The sequence below is a fragment of the Crocodylus porosus genome, unplaced genomic scaffold, assembly GCF_001723895.1.
Source record: "Crocodylus porosus isolate Cpor-Errol unplaced genomic scaffold, CroPor_comp1, whole genome shotgun sequence".
NCBI lineage: Eukaryota > Metazoa > Chordata > Crocodylia > Crocodylidae > Crocodylus > Crocodylus porosus.
Window position 1 is genome coordinate 88,585,988 of NW_017728943.1, and position 25,639 is coordinate 88,611,626.

Genomic DNA, 25,639 nt, shown 5'->3' on the forward strand with positions numbered 1-25,639 from the left:
TCAAGTCATTCATTATTTGAAATTTCTTTAACAATAGCAAACAATGCTTACAGACAAGAAAATCATACATAGGCATCATCTGTAACTTCATCTGTAAGGCTAGCGAGTTCTGGCGTTTTCTTAAAAGCCCCTGATTCTGAGTTAATAAACAAAGTAACATAAATGTTCTGGTTATCTCCCTTCTCTTCTTATTTTTCTTTTTCAAAACTATAAAGAAACACTTGACAACAGCAACCCTAAAAGCTCAAAACCCAGAGAGATATATATTTTTTTAATTTCTTCAATTCTTGACTCTTCTCTCACTGAAAAGTTAAAATCTGCCCATTAGCATTTAGAATGCTGGGTTGAAATTAAATTGTTCTAAAAACAAGTCGTGTTCAGAAACTAAGTATTGCAAAAATGGCTTTTCATTTGACAGGTCAAGAAATCCATGGAACAACACGAGGGAAAAATCACTGAGCAACACAAAGCTAGTACGGAATTCACAAAACAAACATGCTTGGATTAAAAAACAAACCAAAATGAACCCCCCAGCCTGCCCTCCCCATAGCATGAAACAACTTGCTTGATGTACAGACATGGTTAGGATAGGGGTGCGGTAGAACGGGTTAGGCATCTTGCTACTTCGAGTGCTAGAGGTGTGAGCTTAAACCTCACTTAAGACTCATGACAGACGCTGCCCCAACCTACCCAACTGTAAATGCGCACAACTTTCCACTTAGGTTGGGGACTCAAGAAATATTTACTATGCCACTCCCTTCAGCTCTGGGCTTCAGAAATGACATGTGACATTAACCACACTAAATCAAGATGCTAATAAGGCTTGGGTGGAGTTTTGATGTTTTGAGATGACTGTCTTTCAGTGGAAATATGTCCTATGACAGATTTTTTTGAAACATGTTTATAAATCACAGTACTCAAATGTTCAGTATTTGCTCTGGGACACTTTTTATTAATTTATTTATTCTTTACTACAGTACTTCAATTACAAGCTTGGTTGATGGTCTCAAATACAGTTATTTCCTCCTGTTGCTAAGAGTAGCTAAGATTAGATTCATTACAAATAGGAGTTGGTGCCTTCAGATTGGTGTTTTTATGTTAGATTTAGGCAATAATGTTTTCAATGTATAGGTAATGGCCCTTTCGGTCATTAAGCGGAATGTCACCCAATCATGTAGGAAACCAGTTTCAACTTAATTTTTTTTTGTTGAGATTTCAGGCTTGTTTTGCACTCACAGAGCTTCAGTACTAACCACAGAAAAGAGGCGCATTGCAAAATACAGAAAATTTATTAATCAGAATTATACATTTTTCTTCTAGGCACTGATGTATAAAAGCAAAGGTATTTGCAAGACTTCACATATGTGGGTGTGCACGTGCATACACACACACATGTGTGAAACAGAGTGTAGCAACTGCTGATGTAGGTGGAGGAATGGGCACTTCTTTTTAACCAAACAGACACTGGCATCTTGAAATCTCGGTGTAAGATATGAGCTTCAGTAGTTCTGAGGACACCACCAGTCTCTGAGTCCTCCTGCCAACTGCTGTGGTTTCACAACCACATAAGACTGTTTTAGAATTATTTTGCTTCTTCCCTAGTGCTATGTGGTACACCCAGACAAATAAGGGGGAGTGGAGAGAGGAAATTAAATTGGCTATACACCAAAGGCTGTCAAAGACATAAAATAAGCACACAGACAAACATACCTTCTTTCCCCTCTGATTCCTTTTGGTTACAGTAATCTTTGCTGCTTCTCGTAATAATATGAGCTAAAACATTTTTGGACAGAAGAGGGATTAAGTTAACTGTTTAGCTGGGATTTACCAGGCTGCCTGTGGGGCTCTAAACACTCAGACACCACAGAGGTGGATCCTGTGCGACAATCCAAACAGAACAAAATGCATGGGATGGTGACCCAAGCTGGCATTCCTTCTAAAATGCTCTGAGTTCGAAGTATAACAAATTTACTACTTAACTCCACTGAGTGTTTGCAGATGCAGCCTAGAGCACATGACCTATTTCTGTTAACAAGACTGTGCATAAAACAAAAATCAGTACCCTCAATGTTTTGCAAAGCAACGTGAATAGAAATATAGTTCAGGCTCAGATACTGAGTTCCAGTGCAAGGCTGAACAGCTCAACACAGTAGCCAAGCAGTGACCTTGGAGCTCCCTCAATCTTGGGTTGCTTCTGTGCCAGCCTAGTACCTTAAGGTAAGACGGAGCAGCTGGAGGGCTTCTTTAAATAACACTAACTAAGGATCACTAACTAAGGATTGCTGAAACTCCCAGACACGTACCGTAGCAGCAGTGTGGCAGATAGGTGGGTGGTGGAGAGGACGTTATGCTGGATCCATGCCACTAAAGAATTTCCCTGCACTTGGTGATCCCCCTATGGCCAGTTCTGAGGGCATTAGGGTGGTTTTGCACTGGCAAAAAAGCACCACACAGCCACACCACACAGTACAGGGACTGGTCACAGAGTGTAAGTTAAATTGATTTTTAAAAATGGTGTTGCCTTTTCTCTCTTTAACATTCACAATAAAATGGCTTTAAAATAGTTTCTAATAAAAAGAAGCTAAGGAATAAGAATCCTTTATCTCTATATCTGATATACTTTTAAATAAATACTTTTAGCTATAACTCTTGCAGTTTTTGGTGACAGAGTGCACAAAACTTAAAAACAAGAATTTTTAAAGTTGAAATCAACCATCATTACTTTCAAAATAAACTTAAAAGGCTTAAAACACTGAATGTAAAGTTACAGGAACCCAAAAAAATACACTAACTACACAGAAATTATAAATACAAGGTTTTAACAACAACATGCATGCTTTTCAACACTCCATCAGCAATTTACAAAAAAGAAGAATATAAGAGAATCTCTTTAAAATCAATCTAAACTAAATAAATAAACTCAAAGTGGTGTACTGAACCAGCCAGTAACACGTTGAGATAAAAAAGCAACTATCCCATAACCTTTATAGATTACCCTAGCATTACAATACTGTAAAACAAAAGTCCCTTTGGGGAGAAAAGAAAAGTTATTCTCAAGTTTCATTTAGAAAACAAACATTTTGCATTAAACTAGAGATTTTAAATTATTAGTTTTAATATAAAGCTACAACAAAGGCTTTTTAAGGTATAACTCAACTCAGGCTCAGTGCTAGGAATAACAACAACTAAATCATACATGCAACTTATTCTGGAAAAAAGTGATTTTAAGTTTCACTTTACAAATAATCCTTTAAGGATGAGAGTGCATAAGAAGTGTTCAAGCTTGCTAGAGGGGCAATTCATTTGTAAATCCCAAAAAGCATGATTTTTTTAATATTCTGAGTTATGCCTTAATCCTTTGATCTTATGTTTCTTTTTGTGGTACAGTCCTAGACTAGGACATAATGTATCATACAACACTAGTAAGCACGTAAAATGTTGGGTGGAGTGAATTGCAGCCCCTAAGAACACTGTCCTGAGATATAGCAGAAATAGATTTTTACCAACACCTACTTCAGGACTCTACCATTGGCTAAATCCATTATGCCACTGGCAGAAGCAGTTGCAATATTCTGGCCAAGATGAGCACAAAGGGCCCTGAAAATCAATTTTGCCTTTCACTATCATAGCAGTCGTTCCCTCCTCTACCAAATGTGAAGGTAAGAAAATAAATTAAAATTACAAGAATTCATTACTAAAATGTAAATAGCAAATATTTGCACCTGCACATAATGCAGACTAAAAAAATAGGACAAATGTGGAGACTCAAACCTCAGCCCCGGGAGCAAAGCCAGGTGAACACACCTGCAGGAATGAGGAGGGAGATGGGGCAAGAGACATGGAATCCTCATTTCCAACCCAGGAGTAGGTCCTGGAACACCTGGGATATGGTGGAGTTGCTTCCACTTACTGTCATGTCCGGATAACCGCACAGTTGCAGTGGCAGCAACAATCTCCTGCTTTCTACTTATGCAACTTCCAGGCCACATACTTCCATGTCTGCTCTATCGCCAGTCCTACAAGAAGTTAAGGAAAAACTTCACTCAAGTCAAAGTGCAGGTGCAGTGACACCAGGAATTCATCCACTCCTGCTGTGGTAATAAAGGGATTTTAAATCACATTTTCAAAAGCACTGTGTTCATTTAAACATTTCAGGCTCATTTTCATTTAAACTTAAACACTGAGTTCCCAACACCCACAAACTGTTAGTGGGACTTTGATGCCAATGGTCTGGATCCTGTGTTACAAAAGTCAATAGGAGTTTTGTCATCTGTTCCAGTGCAGATCAAACCCCAGAAGCTAGGTCTACAGGGGTTTTAGGTGTCTGCCTGCAATTTCAGCTGAATGAATCCAATGTTCAGGCACCATGGAGAACATTCAAACCTCATCTTAAAAGCTGCCTAAGCCCTGTAAATTCCTAAAACTCACCAGGAGCCAACCCACACAAGTTCTGACACTGCCAAGCTGGTTGGTGCCCTAGCTCATGCCTAAGCCCTCAGACAAAAGGCTCCTTCTCACCTGTGGGGCCTAGTCTAGTAGAGGTTCTTGGAGAATGTGAACAAATTTGGACACCACACTAAAAACAGTGGGGAAGAAGACTTCTTCAGGGTAACTGTCTGGGGTAGATGCCTGTCTTTCTATTCACTTGCTGTTATGCACATAGCCCAGTGGTTGATCACTCATCTGAGAGGTGGTAACTGTATTTTCAAATTCCCGCTCCACTTTGAGTAGAGACTTGAACTCAAGTCTCCTACATCCCATGACAATATCCTAAGTGCCAGTCTATCTGTATGCTGGTTCCCACCCCCTGTTTAAATTGTTTTACTTTATATACATGAATGCTCACTGGATGAGAGATATTGACCACCTTTTGTGGCCAGTGGTTAGGTCACTCACCTGGGATGCAGGAAACTCAAGTTCAAGTACCTATTGCAATGCATTTTTCTACTTAAAAGCAAACTTCATTATCCCCAATTTACAGAGGGACAAACTGTGGCATGGAGCCATTACTGCCAGTTGGTGACAAAGCTAGAAAGACAACTTGGGTATCCTAACTCTTATCCCTATGCCTTTTTTAATTGACCAAAACTTCTTTAATATTATTAGTCAGAGTAATTTATTGAAAGTCGTTGTACTCTTTGGTGTTTGCTGCAAGAGGCCAAGATTTAAAATTTCTCCAGATTTCCAAACTTCCCACAGAATGTTGAGACTAAAATTCTAGAGATTTTGGTAAAATGTGCCTGCAGATTTATCCCTTTAATAGCCAACACACAAATCAAAGATGCAAGGATGAGGATTATTAATGCCACTGCACTCTCCTCTCTCCACCCAAATTACACTGCTTACCAGGAGAATTAAAAATGGAGACAGACATTAAGACTTAAAAGAAAAATAAAGTCGTATTTTCATAAAACACAGACTTATTGCATGATACCTGGAGGCAAACAGCTGTAAATCAAAATTGTCTTTTCCCTAAGCTTGCAAAGATTGCTTACAACATGTGGCAATAGGAGACTGTATAGAGGATTCCTTCTTTTTTCTTCACTTCCCAAAGATGATGAGTGAATATTCATTCAGTGAAGAGAATGACATTTTATTTTTCTCCCACACCACATTGCTACAGTTTAACACTTGATTTTTCCACCACCTGATTACTATTTTAGAGTTCTTTTCAGTTATTATTTAGGGGTTAGGTTTACATCATCAGCTATGCCACACCTGAAGGTGGGAGTTGTTACAGAAACCTTGAAATCATAATTGTGTTTACTCTCCCCAGTAACCATTGGTGAGCTCTTGGTGTGCTGTTCCTGCTCATTTCAACTATGAGAAGGCTATCCAGTGTTTGAGTTCCTCCACACGTTGCAATATCTGCGTGTAGTAAAAGTCCACGTTGGCTGCAAAGTCAGTACATACAGGTGATTCCATGTCACCAAAGGTGCAGTACAGTGCAGTCCCTCCAACACTAAGGAAAACTGTTGCTATGCACAGCAGGATCAACAAAATGCAGGAGCCACCAGCAACTTCATCTGTAAATACATTAAAAAGAACATGTAAAACAAAAGGCCGTATGAAAGCTTTGTACCTATTGAGATGCACAGCATGAAATCCCAGAAGATATTTCAGATCAGCTTTATCCAGTGAGGGGCCAGGAAGTATAGCATGTGCTGGATCTCTGTGTGGCAGTGACAAAAAATTATCCCAAGTCATAATACACCCATAAAATTGCCATAAGATTCAATATATGCGTTTCTGTGTCGATATAAAAAAATCAGTTTTTGCCCAAACCGACATAACCATCTGACTATTTCTGCAACAGTTGTCTACCCTTTCTTTATGCCCTTCCTGTTACTTTTGTTGATCTCATCTGCTGAGTCATTTTATACTTAGAAGGCTGTGTGCTGCAGCAGAAGGACCTGAAATAATAAAGAAAAGTCTATGCATAATGTTTACATTCCAGGGTCTTCGACTGCAAGAGAGAGTTAAAAGTTATCTGGAGAAAGTTCCTCTGACAGGGGGGGCTGGAAGGGGAGAGTTGGGAGGGAGAGAAACCAGACTTTGCTAGGAAATGTGTTTCATAAAAGAGTGTTGCTTCAATTACATATCATTCTTTGATGGGAAGCTTGAAAGGAAATTAAAAATTCAAATTTATTTTTCGAATAGACATTTTCAAACGTTGTCTTTCTTCTGTCCTACCCTTTCTTCCCCTTGATCCACTTACAGCAACAGAAAGAATGACAGGGTTTCCTCCTACTTTTTCCAGTCAAACTTTTTCAAACTTGTCCAGTTTTATAAAAATTAAAGAGCAGAAAATGTATGGGGAAATACAAAATTCAAGAATGAAAACTAAACTGCAAAACTTGATCTGATTAATTTACAGAATTCTTGCAAAAAAATGACACATTCCAAATAAAAAAAATACTCTGTTACAAACCTTTTGCATAAAAAGGGCTTGGCTGGCTCTACACTGGAAGTTTTGGGGGCTTTTTATCTGTATGCAAGACACAATACAATTTTAAGTGCTTACAAACAAATGTACTGCCCAGTAGCTGGAAGGATCGTTAATCCTACATGGAGGATTAAGGATATGTTACTACTTTTGGTGCAAGGGCTCCCTGTCAGTTCAAAGAGAAGAGATCTTTTGTTATACTCTGACAAGTTTTCCAGTCAGCATTTATCTATGCAGGAAATGTCTACCAGTTACACCACTATACTTTATATAAGTATATATGGTGGCCATTATGGACACTTGTTCCTGCATAAGAACAACTTTTGCAGTTTAGTTTAAAACTCCTTCCCAAGTGAGACAGCTAACCCAAATGAAGGCATTTTTACTTTAGAATACAGTATCCTAAGGGGATTATATAGATACAAGTATTTTGGTTTACATTTCCACCTTCTCTTACACCAGCATGTCAAGAAGTCCTCAGTAATTACCACCACACATAAATAAGGAAGAGTCATTTGCAACATACTGTGCAATTATAAATACTTCATAAAAGTGAAGTATTTTACAAAATTTCAACAACTCTTTCTACACAGAGCAAAAACAAAAGCCCAGTTCCATTTTTTTTAATATCTTTTCCTTTGTTGGGAAATATATACTAAGGCTTTTGGTCTATTTAAATTATAAGCTCTTCAATGCAAAGACCAACCCTGGAGATTCATTTCCACATTGCTGAACACAGTGAAGCCCTGGGTTGGGACCTCTAGGTGTTACTGAAATAAGTAATATTTAAAACATCTGTAAGAGGTAGCAGAAACAGATCTAAACTAAGTGTTTCCCCCTCTCACTATCAGTTTTATAGCTAAACTGTAAAATTAAGCCATTTATATTGTATCTAAAACAATCAGAAACTAAGATTATGTGATAAATGTGGTGGCTGAATGTGGGTAGGAAAAAAATTGCAATACATACTATACAATGATAACTGATCATGAGCTGACTTCAGCTGAGCTGCAAGTACGCAGTACTTTTCAAATGTCAGGCTCTTGTATATAGTTACAGCTGCAGAGAGAAGGTAAAACTCCACATAAGAAAGAGAGCTACAGATAAGTTACCCCTTGCTCTCTTATCACCTATACTGTAACTCACTGGATAGCTACTAATACTTGTCAAAATGAGTCCTGGGTATTCAGCTTGAATTGTGGCTGAGGAGGAGTCTGAGTACTTCCCCTGTCGTTTCTCTGGATTAAAGAGACCCTGTTTGAGTTGGAATGTTTCAGTGGCTCCTAGGTAAACTGTGGATGTGAGGCCAGGAAAATGTGATTCTTAGAATGAAAGAATTATGCTTGTGCCTTAAAATACACTTTACAGACCTAGAATAGATCCACTCACATGCAAGCTTTTATTTACAATATTCCTCTTATTTACAATAGTCCTCTTATGAATGATGTGCATACTTCATTCTGAGTAATCAAAAGAAAAGTAAACTGACTTAATTCCGTCTACTTAAACAACATGCAGAAGACAAAGCCAAGTATCTGCTTTAATCATATTTCTTACCTTAAACCAAGGGTGTAAAACCAGGGTTTACCAATAATCTGGAGGACTATTGGAAGTTGAGGGTACTGCAGAATTTGGGGTCCCTAGACCTTGATGGATGAGGCTGTTGTTAGCAACCACCCAGCCCTGTGCCCAAACACGGTTCTGCATGGGCACTTGAACGTAGCCCCACTGCAGTTGCTGCTGGCCCTCTGGATCTCATCTGAGAGGAATCCCTATGGTCTGGATCCAGCTTGGGGCAAGTTTGACATCCCTGCCCTAAACAGTTTAGGATTTACAGAATGAGAAACCTATGTTTCAGGGTCAAATTCTGCTCAATTACTCCTGTGAAGCACACTGAAGTCTACGGCAGGAGTGCTCAAACCCCAGCCTGAGGGGGTGCTGTCATCCGTAGTCATCTGCCATTACTCAGCCAGGTTGTTTGGCTCTGCGTCAGCAGACACAGCCCGAGGAGCCAGGGGTAGGAGTTCAACAGTAGAAGAAATTATATAAAAGGGTTGCATGACTTTAGGAAGTTTGAAAACCACTGTGTTTAAAAACCCCTGGATGCCAGAATTATAACAGAGTAGTATGCTAGTAAAATCCTAGGGGAAGTAAAAATATATTGAGGAACTCCATGCTAACACTTTCTGGTAGATTGAAAAAGTTAACTTCAGTGGAACAAGATGCAGCCACAATATCTACTGTGCTCAAAGTGAGCAGCCTTTTCGTATTTCTAATGTTGTCTGATCAGTTTCTGCTACAAGATATTGTTAGTTCCAAATCTGTTAAAATTGCTGCCTGGCTAATTTTTTTTGTCAATAATATATTCAATACTAGTCTGAAATACCCATAATAGACTATCCCTGACATTCTCATCATTATTTACAGTAGAGTTAAATCAAACATCTCTACTTCCAGCAGAATGAGCTTTTAATGCTCCACCCCCTGGCAAGACAGTATTTCCAGGCACTCTATATAAAAGGAGATACCAAGCAGGTTAAAAGACAAATATTCTGGTCTATATGAGAAATGAGACACATTCTAAAGAACAGGAATAAAAGAAAAAGATTATCTATAGGTCTCTGTCCCAGCCCTGCATAGTCTCTCCCAGGGGGTCTAAATTGAAAAGCAAATAAACCGACAGGTAAAAACCCACTTCTTTTGCCTTGAAAAATGCAGAGAAAGCTTTCTGTGTGTACAGAGAAACATCTTTCTATACATGTAGTGGCCAGGGTCTGACCTCTCAAAACTTTAAGCATAGGGAGCTCCAAAGGGAAATTGAGCCCTCCTCCCACAATACTTGTTTTTGCCCATCATGCCAAGCAGTTTTGAAGTGTGAGATAGTCTTTTGCTAATGGATCCAAACATCTCACAAACACCTTCCCCACAAAGGATCAAACACTTTCACCTGGACGTGGGAGGGTGGCAGAGGAGTCAGGAGATCTGCAGCACTGAGAGTTCCCACCATTGAAAAGAAAAGGAACGGAGACAAATTCCATATTCTCCAGGATTCTCTTGCACCCCCCACTCTCAGTCATAAAGGGAGGAGACAGAGTTAGTTTCCTACACCACTAGCAACCGTGATATAATCCACCCTCATCTCAGATGGGAAAAACTATACATTTCTTCCCATCAATTAGTACTTTAGATACAAATAAATATTCCACTACTTTCCAGTTAAATGGTTCTGTAACGTATGAATTACTCAATCTCAGGTGACAAGCGGTAACAGTCTCAGAGTAAGAATGTGAAGTTCTGGCTATATAACACAGTGAAGCCTTTTTGGGCTGCATCCAGCTTAAATGTGGAGCACAAGTCCCACGAAAGTCACTGCTGTGATGAAGCTGCCATAAAGCTAGTGATGATGGACTACAGTAAAACTTATGCCAAAGACAGCAGAACACAGTTTTCTTATGCAAGTATTTAACTCACCACTATACAAAGATCAAACATATTTAAAGATTTCAATTGCAAACAAACTGGCCCAAGATTATCACAAACCAAGATGAAAACTTCAAGCCTACCAGTCCCTCTGTCATACAAACAGGGTTTCTGAGTAGGCTGGTACATTGTAGTGGGCATGGGATACAAGAAAAAGCAAAGATGCAAGGCTTTTGCACCCCACTGATGTTGGATAATTAAAACACCAGCTACTTGCTTTTCTATGCCAAACATTAAAAATGAAATCGAGGGACATCTAAGCAGCTGATAGAAAAGAGAGGAGCTGTCCTTTACAGCCCCAAAGTTGAGAACATAAATGTGTTTACTGTCTCCCCCAGTGCTGGCATACAAGCAACTTTGAGCATCTTTGTCCATTTCTAGAAGTTTTAATACAGCCTATCACCACCCTCACTAGCAAGCCAACACAAGTCAGACAGGTGCACAGAGTACATACAATTAATTTAGTACACCTATCTCATACGTATATACTAGTTTGGACTTGTTTTGCACACTAGAAAAAAAGCCATGAAGTATGGTACCTTGATCCAAGGTATCATCCATTTCTTGGAATCTCACTCTTCTCTTTGTCTGCTTCTGCTGAACTTGAGCAAGTGACTTTCCTTCTCTGTCATCTCTCTTCTTTAGTATGGACACCAGTCCTTCTGCTGGGGCAGTCTATGAAGAGAAGTTATAAGAAACATTTGGTGCATTGTCAGAACAGTGGGTAAAAATCCAGACATGAAACCCATTTATTACTGGCTTTGAGGGGGAATTAGATGATTTTTGTAACACTACTGCTCTCATGAAACTGCTTCTTGAATGTATGCAGCTCCAAATACAAAGAACATTGGAAGTGTCAACTTGCAGTATCATTCCTTCACTGGCTGGGTGAACATTCATCTTCACCTTTTCCCACAGTTAAGTACCCATAGATCAATTTTCTTTGATCATGTACCATACCATAGTCCTGGCACGAGTTTAGCCATACTTCATGTGGAATAACCAGTATTGGTCTGTATAAGATGTCTTCAAAGAATAAAAGTTAAGTGCATTTCTGTCTCTCCAAAGGCAATACCCTGGCACAGACCATCACACTACTCTTGGAAATTACACTGTGAGATTAATTTTCCAGTGTTGTGACTGGCATTCCTTGGAAGCAACAGACTAGTCTGGAACTGCTCAAGTTCCTTACTGTAACATACTCTATGGATAAAAAAGCAGGGCTGTACAATTCAAAACCCTCTTCTGTAAAAGGAGCCCCAAAATGCGTCTAGCTATGGGAACAGCTCACAAACAGCATTGTGGGCAGCAGGTCACTGGCCAAAGCTTCTCCTTTTTCCTCTTGCAGTATTCAGTTCTGCTGCAAGACTATCTGCCGTGTAGTCCCATGTGGCCAGATCCTGAGCATCATGATGTTTCTGGTGAGCACAGAAATGACAGGGAAAGCCACCGGGATGGGAGAAAATAAGGAGTGAAGAATATATATATATGTGTGTACACACACACAGACACACACACACATAGGGTTAAAATGAGCATAAAGGAGATACCATAAAGACAGTGAAGAGATGAAAAATAACAGTAGCAAATGCAGCAGAACATGATGTGATGGGTGGTGGAGCAGTAAGGAGATGGCAGAATGGCAGCATGAAGGGAGCCTGAGCAAAAGGGTTCAGAACCAATGTCTTACAGAAGTCTGAGCATCTAAACATATCATGCACACACTGCTTCTCTGTAGTGTTCAATTGTCTTATTTTTTTTTCTTGGCGCACGAGCCAAGCAGATGGGAGTTTTTCCTGCATCTACAAAAGGATGCGCTCTTAATTACATGGCACAGAATGATTTTGCAAAGCAAGAATCAGAAATGCTTCTAAGGGGCCTTTTGTGCCCCTTGTGTAGGACACAGTCTCTAATCAGATAAGTGTTCTTAATAAATGGGTGCAGTGACCCAAGCAGGGTCCTTAGGCATGACATGATTAGTTTTACATGCTGATAAAAATGTACATTTTATTTCTAGTTTGAATTTGTCTAGCTTCTGCTTTCTGCCACTGGATCTGGCTATGCCATTGCTGCTAGACTGCTCGCCATCTAGGTACTTTCAAGACTGACCAAATCATCCCTTAATTTTCTCCTTGCATTCCTAATCTTTCATAATCAGATATGCTTTTCAGTCTTCTAATCACTCTCACAGTTCTTTAAACTTTCTCCAATTTTTCAACTTCTTGTTTGAAGTGTGGACTCATAAGTAGACGCACCATTCCAGAAACAGTTACATGAGTGCCAAATACAAAATACAGTCTCCCTACTATTTGATATCCTCTTGTTTGTTTAGCCAGGGATCACTTTAGCCAGGGTCGTATTTTGAGCTCTCATCCAATGCAACTTTGAAGTCTTTTTCAAAAGTACTGTTTTCCAAGACGGTGTCCCCACCCTGCAAATCTCATCTGCATTTTTTGTTCCTACATGGATTATAGTTACTATATTGTATTTGCTTGCATGACTGTAACTATTTCTCTCTCTAAATAGACACAGGGAAAAAACATACAGCAAAAGAAAACCACTGTCTTGTTCCAACACAATCCAGAGAGATGCTACTACCACTGTTTGACCTAAGTATGTGCAGGCTGATTCACATAGGATCCATACGTCTGGAAAAGTCTGTGACAGTGTAATAGCAAAAAACTGACAATACTTTGTCTTTAAAAAGAACAAGATTATTTTTACGTTTCCAGTGAAGAATTAATTGTACAAATTAAGGAACAAAAGAGATTAGGCAATGGACCGGAGCAATGAAGCAATTTTTGTTTCACAAAAGTTTGTAGTCTCATAGGTGTTTCAGAGAACTCTCAAGAGCTTTTTAGGGAACATAACTGGTCAGAGACTGATCAGTATCTCATGTCCTTGTGATGCTGCACACCCTTTTACTGCAAGCTCAAACTGTATCTGCACCAATCTGAAAGAAATGATGAGCAATACAGAAAAATCTGTAACTAAAACTGAAGCTGTAAGTATACATTATATAAGAAACCTAAGTTCACACAATAACTGTCTCCTATTTCTAAAGGGACAGCCAATGTATTTTAGCAGAATATTTTAAGTTTCCCTTGGCCACTGAATTTTAAGGGAGTTAAAAGGCATGTCTCTAAATTTCTTCTGCAAATGTTCCTATTTATAGTGTGCATGTACTGGCAGTTATATTCTGCTGGAAACTAATAGGAGTTAAAAATAGAAAACATATTTAGACATTCCCATTTCTGTTCTGAGCTCATCTTTACCTGACACAAAACACATCCAGCTCTCCAGCAATTTAAGTAAAATGTTAGTAACATGTTTACCTACTACTCTGTGCACTAGCAAAAGCTAGTGAACATATACTAGTAACTCTGAAAATCAGTTACAGACATTTATTTTATAGATTAGGAACATGTGTCTATGCAACTGAAACAAAATATCCTTTACCTGTTCATGAAGGAAAAGACCCAACATATTCTGTCAGTCTCATTTTCAGAGAATTAATAAATTAAAAAATCCACATTCTAGGCTATATTATGCTTTTAGTAGGACCAATCAACTAGAAAAGTCTTTGTAGTCTAATCAAAATATCAGAAGATGTAACAACGTATTGACACTATACAAAGTAAAAGTGATCTATTTCATAATTTATGTTTCCAAAATGACCTCACAATGCAGAGCCATATACAGCAAAAACACATGCCCTACTCAGATGCAAGAGAGAAAAAAACAAGATGCTCCCAGAGTTGGGTTTAAAAAACCAAACTGGTTAATCGCATAAATAAATATACACTGCACCAATGATGCACTATGTACTTACAATGATTTAACTGGTAAAAGGTAATTAAGTCTGGATGTCTCAGCTATTACCAGTATTTTGTAACTATTAACTAGTCACACAATTATACCAAACAACTAGAAGTACAAAAGGTACTGCTGAAGTTTTACAACTGCAACTGTAAATTGAAAAAAAAGTTGATCTCTGATACTTTTTTTGTATTCAGTGGTATGCCCTGAACCTGATTATTAATTTAGATTTTGAGCTGTTATATTTAATAAAACAACAGGAAATGCAATCACTTACAAAACAGCCGAAGTGTTGAACCTGGTTAGCAGATGAATGCTACATAGTTTAACTGAACCAGAAGTAATTTTCTGCTAGCTGCTTATCACAACTGTATTGAGGTAGATCTTTTACTGACGTGGTTACATTAGCCTTGCAGAACTGTCACGAGAATTTATCACACCCAGCACAATACCCCTCTAAGCTGCCTAAGCATGATACCGGGAGCGGGCAGGATATTTACTGCTCTGACTAAAGCAGCATATGGTTTAAGACAAGGGAGTTTTTGAACGTTGTTTGCATTGCTGTACATGTATTGCTTTTGATAAAGAGGATCAATAGTGCTTGCTGACCCGCCCAGAGGGCAGGATGGTTGTTACCAGATATGTGTTAATAAGCGAGTCAAGTTATACTCAGTAGAGGGATTCCAGCCAGTGATCCTGGATTAGTTTTTACTGGCTTGTACTGGGAACAGTTTGCATTGTGCCACTGCATAGGTATCTGCTTTAATGTTGATGCTCTTCATTTTTGGCTGCTGGCTTCTGAGACCGTTTTTGAGTAGTTTGGTTTGGGTTGCAAGCTCTAAAAGCATACCAAATATCTGTTTGGCTCTAAAATAGGAGTGACTTTCTCTGCATGATCAACTGGGGAAAGCATCCCTTTATGGTAACAAGGCCAGATTATCAACTTTTTTTCCTACAAAATCGGTATGTTGCAGTGAACTTGTGCATACAAACCAAGTCCATTATTTTAATGGTTTAACCATACCCAAATAACACTGGGCGCCTTTAAATGTGCTCTGGAGGTTAAAGCCCCCACAATGTCTAGTGTATTTCATAGATTTCATAGACATTAGGGCTGGAAGGGACTTTGGAACATCATCGAGTCCAGCCCCCCCACCCAAAGGGCAGGAAGTCAGCTGGGGTCATAGGATCCCGTGCTTCAAAATGGTGGTGAGGGGGCTTTAACTAAATCTCGCCACCATTTTGAAGCGCGACGATGCTGAATACATGCGATGCAGAGGTTGCTGGAGAGAACCAATTAGCACATTCCAGCAGACTCAATTAATGGAGTCTGCTCCAATGCACTGTAATTATAGCATGTTGTAGCAGTGTCCCCGCACATCTACAGGCACCCGCTTTGTCCAAAGTACATTTTAACCCACTGCATTGCTACCTTCACCTGAAAGTTACTTGACTACACTCTTTCTTTTCATTAAATAGTTAAAGGTTGTTTGCACTATACCTGAAGAGCCATATAAGCACTATGCCATCCATGTGTCCTGCTAAAAATCAATAATTTGACTGAAATAATGGAACACATTTTAATACTTTAGCTTTCCTCCAGAAAGATCCTAAAGCATTTTTAGAAATGTGCTTAAACAGATCACTCAGCTACCACTGAAATGAGGTGGAACATAACAGCTGTAGGAGGAATTTAGAAAGGCAGAATTCAATTATTTGAATTGTAATTTCACTATGGCATACCATCTGCTTGCTTTGGGCCACAGTCTTGAAATCTCAGGTTTACACATGATCCCTGAACACCACTGTGACTACTCCCTGTGTACTATTTTAAGGGCTATTAGTCAAAGAAGGCCCTACATAAACCAGGAGGCTACTTTAACTTCAAAATTTTTAAAACTCAAGGTTATATAATAAACAAAAGATGGCCTTAAAGTGACTATGACTGAATTCACTTGCATGGCTTTGTTGCCCATCATAATTCATTTAACTGGAATTCTTACAATTACTATGTAGGGTCTAGTTAAAGATGAATATGTGAATTGCAACCTTTGGGGCCATCTGTGAATCTGTAACTACTGCTGCTTTTCCACTTATTCTTTGCCAAAAACTTAGCTTTTCTCCTTTCTTTGTAAGACTCAGTGGGTACTTCCCCATGAGCATGCAAATGTGTATCCCTGAGGACAAATAGCAGCAACACATAGTTGTGCTGCTGCTACTTCTCCCCAGGGAACACCCTTGCATGCGCTCCAGCATGTAGCCATTTGCCCTGGGCGGAGTAGGGAAGGCTGGAGCCAGCACCTGGGCTGGCCCCAGCAGCCTTACCTGGGGTCTTGGGGGCCTCTCAGGGCTGCAGTGGTGGTGATCTGGGCCTGTGGAGCCTGGCCAGGAGCTGAAGTGTGGGGCTGTGGCTGGCCAAGCTCTGGTTTTGGGCAGCACATGCTGCAGCCATGTGTGCTGTCCTGCTTTTTTAAAAACTTTTTTTTTTTTTTTTTTTTTTTTAGATTACCAGGATTTCCCAGTATCTAATTTTGGCTCTGCACTGTAAATATGCAGCGCAGAGAAACCTTTCATGCAAAGTGCATGTAACTGCTCGTGGGGAAGTGGCCAATGACTTGTTTCAGCTGAAAGGAAAATGCTGAGGGCGATGGATTTTACACAGAAGCATAACACGCTAATTGAAAAAAAAAAGTGAAAAAATTAAGTGCTAGCTAATGAAATTATTCCCCTTTCTAAATTGTTGATATCAGCATTTACTAAAGAATTCTAAATAACTATTATCTTAATCAGAATATGCTTTTCCCCTCAATAGTTCCCAGCAATCCATATACTTTGTAGACATAATACTTTAGTATAATTTTGCAAATAAAGTCCTGTACCTTGAAAACTTAAGTTTAATTTTTCTCCCCTTCCTAGTCTGTGTATTGGGGTTATTTACAACATGTATAGAGATATTTTTTTTAAAAAAGTGTAGCCACTTTTAACAGAGATTAGCCAATAGGCCTTGGTGTTTTAAGAAGCATTTTGGTATTTTGGTTTAAAATTGTTCTGAAAATAAGCTAACTATAATTTATCAGTAGTGCTTCCTCCTTAATACAATTATATCACAGAGGTCTACAGTTCTACTTATATCAACATATAAATTTAAAAGAGAAACATGAAAACATTAAGTGTATAACAAGCTGTTTAGAGCTAAGCCGTTAGCACTTCCTCTCTAAAATGGACAAAACCTCTTCTCCGATATTTCCAAAAATACTTTAGAGGCATGAATTATTAAACTTTGAAAAAGTGCTAGTGGGCAGGTTCACTCATGGCTGTTCATGTTATAATTAGAAGCTATCTCACCCTTCTTTTCTAAGATGTTCCTTGTACTCAAGTATCTATACTGTTACATTGTAATATATGCCTACACATAACTAGTAGGGGTGTGCAAAGTGAGCCCTATTTGATATGGATTCCGCCCGAATCAGGGACAGTGATTATATTAATTTATTCAGATCACTGTTCCTGATTCCATTTGGCCGAATCTGAATCTGAAGATTCGATGCTGATTTGGAGAATCAGCGATTTGGCCATAGACACAGCTTTAAATGTTTTTTCTACATACCCTGAGGTACCAGCATGGCTCGTGAACACTGCGATGCTGGGGCACATGGAGTGTCCCACAGGAGTGCGGGGAGGCCCTCCACGTGCTTGGCAGCGAACCCAGAAGTGGACCAGAACTACTTCTGGTCCACTTCCGGGTCTGCCGAAGCGAGCAGGGGGCTGGCTTGGTGATCAGCCGCAGTGGGGACCCTGGGTGCCCCCACATACCCAGGAGGCACCAGTCGCCAAGCCGGAGGGGATTAGGGGGAAAAGGGGGCGGGGCCCCAGTGTGCTCCCCAGCAGTAGACCGGAAGTGTTTCTGGTCCACTTCCAGGTCTGTGGCCAAGTGTGCTGGGAAGCCCCCCGCGCTCCTGTAGGACAGTCCATGCACCCCACCATCGCAGCATTCATAGGCCGCCTGCTACTTAGAGGTGTATAGAAAAAACATTTAAAGCTGTGTCTATATCCGAATCACCAAATCTTTCCAAATCTCTCCAAATCGATTCAAAGGGTTCTGATTCAATTTGGAGAGATTAAAGGGTCTCCTGATTTGATTTGGAGTTGGAGATTCAGCCACCGAATTGGGCTGAATCTCCACTGAATCGAATTGGGGGCCAAAGCTTCACACAGCCCTAATAACTAGTTCCATGCATAGACATATATACACCATACACACATACACACACACACTGCTCACTTTTCTGTAAATGGACTAATTTCAACTCATAAAGAATTTTCTATTAAAGAACTTGGCAGAAGATTGACACTGTGACAGTTCCAACCTCTTTAAAAAAAATAGGCCACTTAAATATGAAGTTTATAACAAAAACCTATGCCAAATTGATTCAATTTACATTATGCTAGTCTGATCCTTTAAGCACAAGTGAAATAAGGGACTGAGTGGCACCTTCACTTCTGTTCCTATTATAGTAGCTACAGTCTCATGGCTCCTGATCCTTTCAGAAACAGCAAGAGGCTGACCTAAGAAAAGGCTGATCTTAGAAACCTGATTCTGGTAATTTTCTTCCAGAACCCAAGATTGGTGAGCTTCAAGGCTACTATATATTACTACATAATATATTATATAGATTGGTTAAGCTTTTGTCTGCCTGAAGCATCATGATGGCAGGGTATAAGGCTTTATATCTTCATTGTAGTTTTGCTTGGAAAGATAAATATTTACTAACTGTTGTGCAAACACTGTGAGATGATCTGGTGCTGAAGAAACAACTAATGTATATAATGCTTGCAATAAATATAATGGTAGTGTTGGGGTGATTTTTGTAGTTGTCCAGGAAATGTATGAAGCAAGGATTTTTTTTTGCATGCAATACCTTTCATTGGGCCAACTGCATAGCTGGAAAGACAATCTTTTGGGTACCAAGTACAGAGCAAGTATAATCACTGCCTGAAAGCTTGTGACAAGTACTTGGTACCAAAAATTGTGTCTATATCCCTCCCAACTATACAGTTAATCCAATAAAGGAAATCACCCACACCAATCTTTGCCTCCTCTAACAAATGTAAACATACTCCATCAGATTCTTCTAATTATTTGAAGCCAGTACCTTTACTTTAAGCTAGACTCACACTTATTCACACTTGTCTGCTATCAATTTGTTTTTCTTTGCAGTGTCTTCTAAACTTGATTAATCAAAATACTTATGTCTACTCTTTTTATTTTTACTTTACTGTGCATTTCTAAAGACCATTCCCCTGACAAATAGTGGGTAACCCCAATATCCATTTTCTCACCAGCCTTTGCAATTGAAGGGGAGCCTTCACTGCATTCCCTGTTAAAAATGTACCTAAAAAAAGGACTTAGAGTGGGGTATTGTGAGAGATGATGTGTTGCTCTCCACATGGGTTTAAATAAAGAAAAGCTTTAAATTACAAAGAACATAAAAATATACATGTGTATAGGATGTTCTCTGTGTTTTCAATACTTATTTAAATCACTGGGGGTGTCACTACCTCCACCTGTTATGATATCAACTAGATGGACCCTTATCACATTAGTTTATAAATATGCTACCTACTTTGAAAGAATTGTTTTTTTACATTTTCTTTCCAACCAGTCTGAGTTCTCCATTACTTTTGCTGAGCCAGAAGCCCCTGTCATTTCAAATAGAGAGTGCGGCAGGCCAAGACTGTTGTGTGAGGCTGTAGCAGAGGAGAAAAGGCTTCCCATTAGACGAAGGGGCCAAAGAACCCGCAAAGGGTATGGCTAGAGCTGAGACCTGGGAGATCATGATCCTGAGACAGCAGACGTTGGGCAGAGGTACAGTAAAACAGGCCAAGACCAAAGGGCCTCAGCCCAGACAAGGTCCTAAGACTCAAAGCCTAACTCCCCCCTGTCCTCTAGGGGCAGCCTCCCTGTCCAATCACAACATCAAAGTATGGCAGGCGAGACAACAGGGTGGGACCCTGAGAGGCCATAGGGGACAAAAAACAGGAAGGGTCAAGGCAGCCACCAGGGGGTGATCTGGCTGCCCCAGCACCAGACCTGCTATAGATTTGCTGTATTAAAAAGGTTTATTTTTTCATTTTTTTCCATTGCCACTTTGGCACCTGTAAATTTTGAATGAACTTTAAGGTCTTAATAACAACAATGATAGAAGAAAAGGCATTATGCTGGGTGCAAAAATAAGTTGGTGCTGTGACAAAATGTTATGGTACCAACTTATTTTTAACACTGCTAAGAAAAAAATAAAATAGTAACAAAAATTACAAGTTTGAGGGTTGATTTCTCAGAGGTGCAGAACATTTGTTGCACCTGTTGCCCCCTACTGGTGTTTTGGATGCTCAGTATTTCTGAGAGGAAAATTCCAAACCAGCATTAAGTAATAAGATCAACTTGGACAAGGAAACAGAATACACGTAGCTGTGCTGTTTGGAATTCACCCAGCTGTGCTGAGAGTTTACAAGCATTTCAGAATATGTAAGATCCTATCTATCACACCTTATAAGTCTTTGTGAGATTTCTTCCTTTCCTCCATTTACCCCTGATTTATGCTACACAAACTCAGGTCTTCTACTAAGGAGGGCTAGAAGAGACTCTCTTTGAAGCCGGCCACCATTACTCCTTATTTAGACAGAAAGGCTGCTATTGAATGATGCAAGGTACTCTCCAGAGACTTAATAGTACTGCCACAATATTTGCAAACCCTGGGAGCTGGGCAGTTAGATCAGACATCAAACAAGAATTCCCATAAAAGCTCCCTTACTAGTTCACTGCTTCTATGCCCCTGCACCCATGGTGAAGAATCTGGACTTAAACTTCAGCCTTTAAATTGCAGCCAGCATACACAAAACAATTAACTGCTACAGAATTAACTTGTAACTCTTGTCTATAAAAAAAAACAACCCTTGAGATGAGCAGCTCAATGTATTGAATTTCAAGGGCCCCCAGAACCCAATACCAAGAAGGTTTCCTGCATTTACATCTAGAGAGCTTGGGTTAGGTTGTTTTGTGTATGCTGGCTGCAATTTAAAGGCTAAAGTTTAAGTCCAGATTCTTCACCGTGGGTGCAGGGGCATAGAAGCAGTGAACTAGTAAGGGAGCGTTTATGGGAATTCTTGTTTGATGCTTGATCTAACTGTCCAGCTCCCAGGGTTTGCAAATATTGTGGCAGCACTATTAAGTCTCTGGAGAGTACCTTGCATCATTCAGTAAGGTATGTTCCCTTTGAGTCAAATTTACTAAAGTTTGCAGACAAAGTTCTACATATACCAATCAGTTAGCTTGACGTGTACAAACGCTGATGTTTCCACAGCCCAGTTTCAATTATGCAGATGGCTGGCTCACGTGTAATATTAAGACGTGTAGACACTATTGAAAGCAAAGGTCAGCAAATTAATTGAATGCAGTTCTATTCTTTATACCTGGTATTTCCTGTCATCATGCAGAAGGGCATAGAGGTGTATGAAAACACAAGGGCAGGGCTTCTTTTGTCACTGGCAATTCCAGAGTCAGGAGGGAGGCCATACAGACTCTTAGTCTCTCTATGCCTTAGCTTCCTGTCATTGGAAGGGGAAATAGCACCTCCTTACCCACAAAATTGTGGCTAAGATAAATGCATATAAAACACAAGAGACACTGAGACATTACATTACTACATGCCTTTCTTAAAGAACCTGGTTTCTGGGATTACAATTAACATAACACTCAGAGCTTTCATTAAAAAAAAGACTCCTGGTTGTAAAGAAAAGCTTGGAAACATGACCTGAAAATAAGAGAAATACAATAACCTACCAATCTACTCTGTGCAAATATAGGTCAAAAGGACAAGGGTAACACATTTTGCCTTCTATTTTTAAAAGGATTTAAAAAAGCATTTGATATTTAGAATTGTTTAACCTCACTGTGGACTAACTAGATGTGCAGAGTGATGGGTCCTTTGTCCAACCCTAGAGGATCCTACTTAACATCTGTTTTAACCGGTTGCAGTTAGAACAATTAAAAGTAAATAACTAAAATAGGTAGGTAAAGGCTTTTTCAGACAATAGTTTTTCCTCCTTATTTGACTGATTACATTTTCTTGGTAGTGAATATTTTGCCATTCAAAACATATGAACAGATTTTTTTTTAAGTGCTGCACAATATATAATATTGGCAATTCTCCTCTCTCTCTTGCCTATGGTAATGGGCAGGAGAAACAAGTTTTACATTATGAATAAATATGGAAACCATTATTCAATTAAAGGAAAATAATCTATATACATCAAGTTTAGTAAGCGACATCCTGCTCTAAAATTATAAAGGAGTGAACTACGATTTCTCAGCATTCCTAACAGAATTATCTGTGGTGAAAACAGAAAATATTCCAAGTCAATACACAATAAGTTTCAAAGGTGCTGAGTTCCCAACAACAACTAGAAACTTTTAAGAAGCATTCCAGAGGTTGGATAAAAGGAACTAATTCAGTAAGGAAGAAACAGTGATCAAATAAATTAAGAGATGTTTTTTCTTTTTAAGAAGCGGAGGTGCAGAATAGGAACATATATTTAACATTTACATATGAATAGTGGTAAGTACAATTCTCAATTATTAATTTTTGAGATCTTAAAATCTTTTATTTTTAAATTTGGTAGTTTTCAGTATTTACCTCTGCAATCTCTATCCTTTTTGCGAGTTCATCAAGTGAAGAAAAGCTGTCTTCTGATAGACCCTCCAGGGAGTTGTAAGATGCTTGTCCTGGGGAAAGAGTTTCCAAGTCCTCTTGATTTTCTAAGTTTGCAAGGGATTCTTCAGTGTCTTTTATGCTACTCCGTAAATATCTGACAAAGAAATCCTCTGATTCTTCATTATTTACCTTTTCCTGCTCCTCCACCTGCTCTGCTGCTTCTTGCCTTTCTTTGCATACTTTTGGATGTGCAGTACTTGTATGTTCAGGTACTTTATTACTTCCATAGCACGTGTTTTCACAAACGTTTGATGCAGTTCTATCCTGTGGGGATTTTCCACCACCATCTCCAGACTGTCTCTGCTGCTGGTTTAATCCACTATTTCCTAGCTGGCCACTGGCAGTTTCTGCAGTGCCAGCACAGCTTTTTGACCTCAGTAAATGTCTGTCAGCCTGTATATTTTCATCTTTAGAAATCAAATTAGGAGGCATGTAATCATCATCTGTTAAAACAAAGGTGTCTACCATTGGCTCACCAGAGTGTTCTACTCCAGGCTCCTCAGCTGTGTCTTCTATTTTTGCCACATCCTTAGACAGCTGTGTCTCTCTCTGCTGCAAACTGTTGTTATCTTTACCGGCATCCCCAGATGATAAACAGTCAGAACAAGGCCTGCCCACTGTCCCTGTGGGCTGGGTGTGGGGCTCCAGTGTTGAATCAGCACTGCAGTGCTGCTCCTCCATGTGGTTCTCTCCTGCAGCTACCGGAAGACTCACTGCCTCTGTAAGCCTATCAGTTTTTCTTTCATACAGGGAGCTCTCACTCATCTCTCTCTCACTCTGGTAATTTTCTTTCTTTGGTTCAGTGCCAGGCCAAGTTTCAATACCTAAGTGCAATAGGAAAACACTTCCAGTATTTTAAAATGATTTAACACATCAGCACTGTGGGGAAAAAAGGTATACTGAGACTTGATAGCATTGTACACTACTACTATAAAATGAATTTCTTTCTGGTATAGGTGGCTCTACTCCAGATAGAATAAAGCATCATAAATTAAGCGCACACTTCTAAGTTAAGCACATGCCTGAATTATTTGCTAAAAAGGGACTCAGTTAAAGTAAAGCATATATTTAACCGTTTTACTCAACAAGGGTCTAATTTCCTTCTCAAACATATTTCATGCACAGAACTAAATGTATGTTGGGGGGGGAGGGGAAGAGATACAGTATCAGAATTATGGAAGAAAATTGTTTTCTGATGCCACTAGAAGGGGGTAACTAGGAGACAGTTATATTATCACATATAATCCACCCTCATCACTGTAATATCTAGGTGCATTTTACTCTGGTTTAAAAAGACAAATATTACAATACTTTCATAAATCTCTTTTCCTTGAATATTTAACTTATTCATTAAATAGCAAATAAAATATTTGATTACAGGTAACAACATTTACAGCACAAAAATGTTGCTTTTTGACTCCTGTACAGTATGATATTTAGAATTGTTTAACCTTATTGATGACCAGTATGATTTTTATATAAAAACAAATCTATTTTTAATTTAGCAAATTTTTCTACTCTTTTTTTTTTCAATCTAAGATACCAATGGAAAGCTTTCTAAAATGTATTTCATTTCTTCTAATCTTTATGTTAGAGAGAAGTAGAAACACTTTTACACAAATAATGTGAATTCAAGAAGATCCAAATTTGTAAGCAACTTTGGTGAGGAAATAGTAAGGTTTTTTAATAGGCAAGTAATTTACTAATGATACCTTTCTAACAGAGTAGGAATTTAAGATATAGTATGCTTTCATTGTCAAAATATGATCAGACATTGGCCTTAAGTGGAATCTCAGATCCAAACATCATCCCCCAGGTTGAGAGAGATGGAAGAGAGTATCTGGGATTCAAATGCCAAAATAGGGTCTATGTAAAAGAACTCCCAAGAGAAAGTAAACATTTCTGCACCACTCAATCTAAATTATCAGAGCACTAAGATTGTGCTTTATTTAAATTTGAGATCTGAATCCTAGCCTTAATCTAAACAGGATCCAAACACTGCCTCCTTTGTCTATTTCTAAAAATTATGAGAAACAGTCATGTTTGTATTTCTTAAAGCAAGAAAAGATTGTGTTAACAACTGCTAAACATCCTAATATTTTAGGAGTTAATGAAATACAAGCTAAAAATAGGCGGTAAGATTACAAATCATATGCAAAACCACACAATCTATTTCAAGATGAAGAAAAAATCAGAACAATGTTAATAGATGAAAGGGAAGCAGAGAAGGTAACCCAAAAGAGATAATTATGAAGAAATGGGTATGAGATAGGAATGGTTTTGAAAATTAAGCACAAAAGACTGCATAGGTCAGGGAATTTGTAATGGGATACTAAGCCCTCCATCCACAGGTCACCAGTTCAAATACAGCCCAGATTGTTAGTAGCAGGATGTTGTAACCATCTGTCTATTTTTACCAGTAGATACATCCACATTACAAGAGGCATGTTTGCTGAGAGCAAAGCAAAGATTAACTGGATACAGAAATTAAATTACATAAGAGTGCACCTTGAGGTTATGGTTGTAAGAAAGGGGGTGCATCTACATGAAATACTAGTGTAGTAGCAACAAGCTACCGCGCCACAGCTCACTGCTATTGTGCAGTAGCGCTGCAAGGTACTAA

General features: G+C 39.0%; 1 protein-coding gene across 1 annotated transcript in view; it reads right to left on the reverse strand.

Moving 5' to 3' along the window:
- Nucleotides 1-929: 929 nt before the first annotated feature.
- The window catches only part of CNST (consortin, connexin sorting protein), a 94,211-nt gene continuing 69,501 nt past the window's right edge, over nt 930-25,639 (reverse strand). The window contains exons 10-12 of the mRNA XM_019549757.1: nt 22,939-23,840; nt 10,966-11,101; nt 930-6,026 (exon numbers count right to left, since the gene is read on the reverse strand). Coding sequence (XP_019405302.1) covers nt 5,821-6,026; nt 10,966-11,101; nt 22,939-23,840 — 1,244 coding nt within the window. The 3' untranslated portion in view covers nt 930-5,820. The remainder of the gene's footprint in view (nt 6,027-10,965; nt 11,102-22,938; nt 23,841-25,639) is intronic.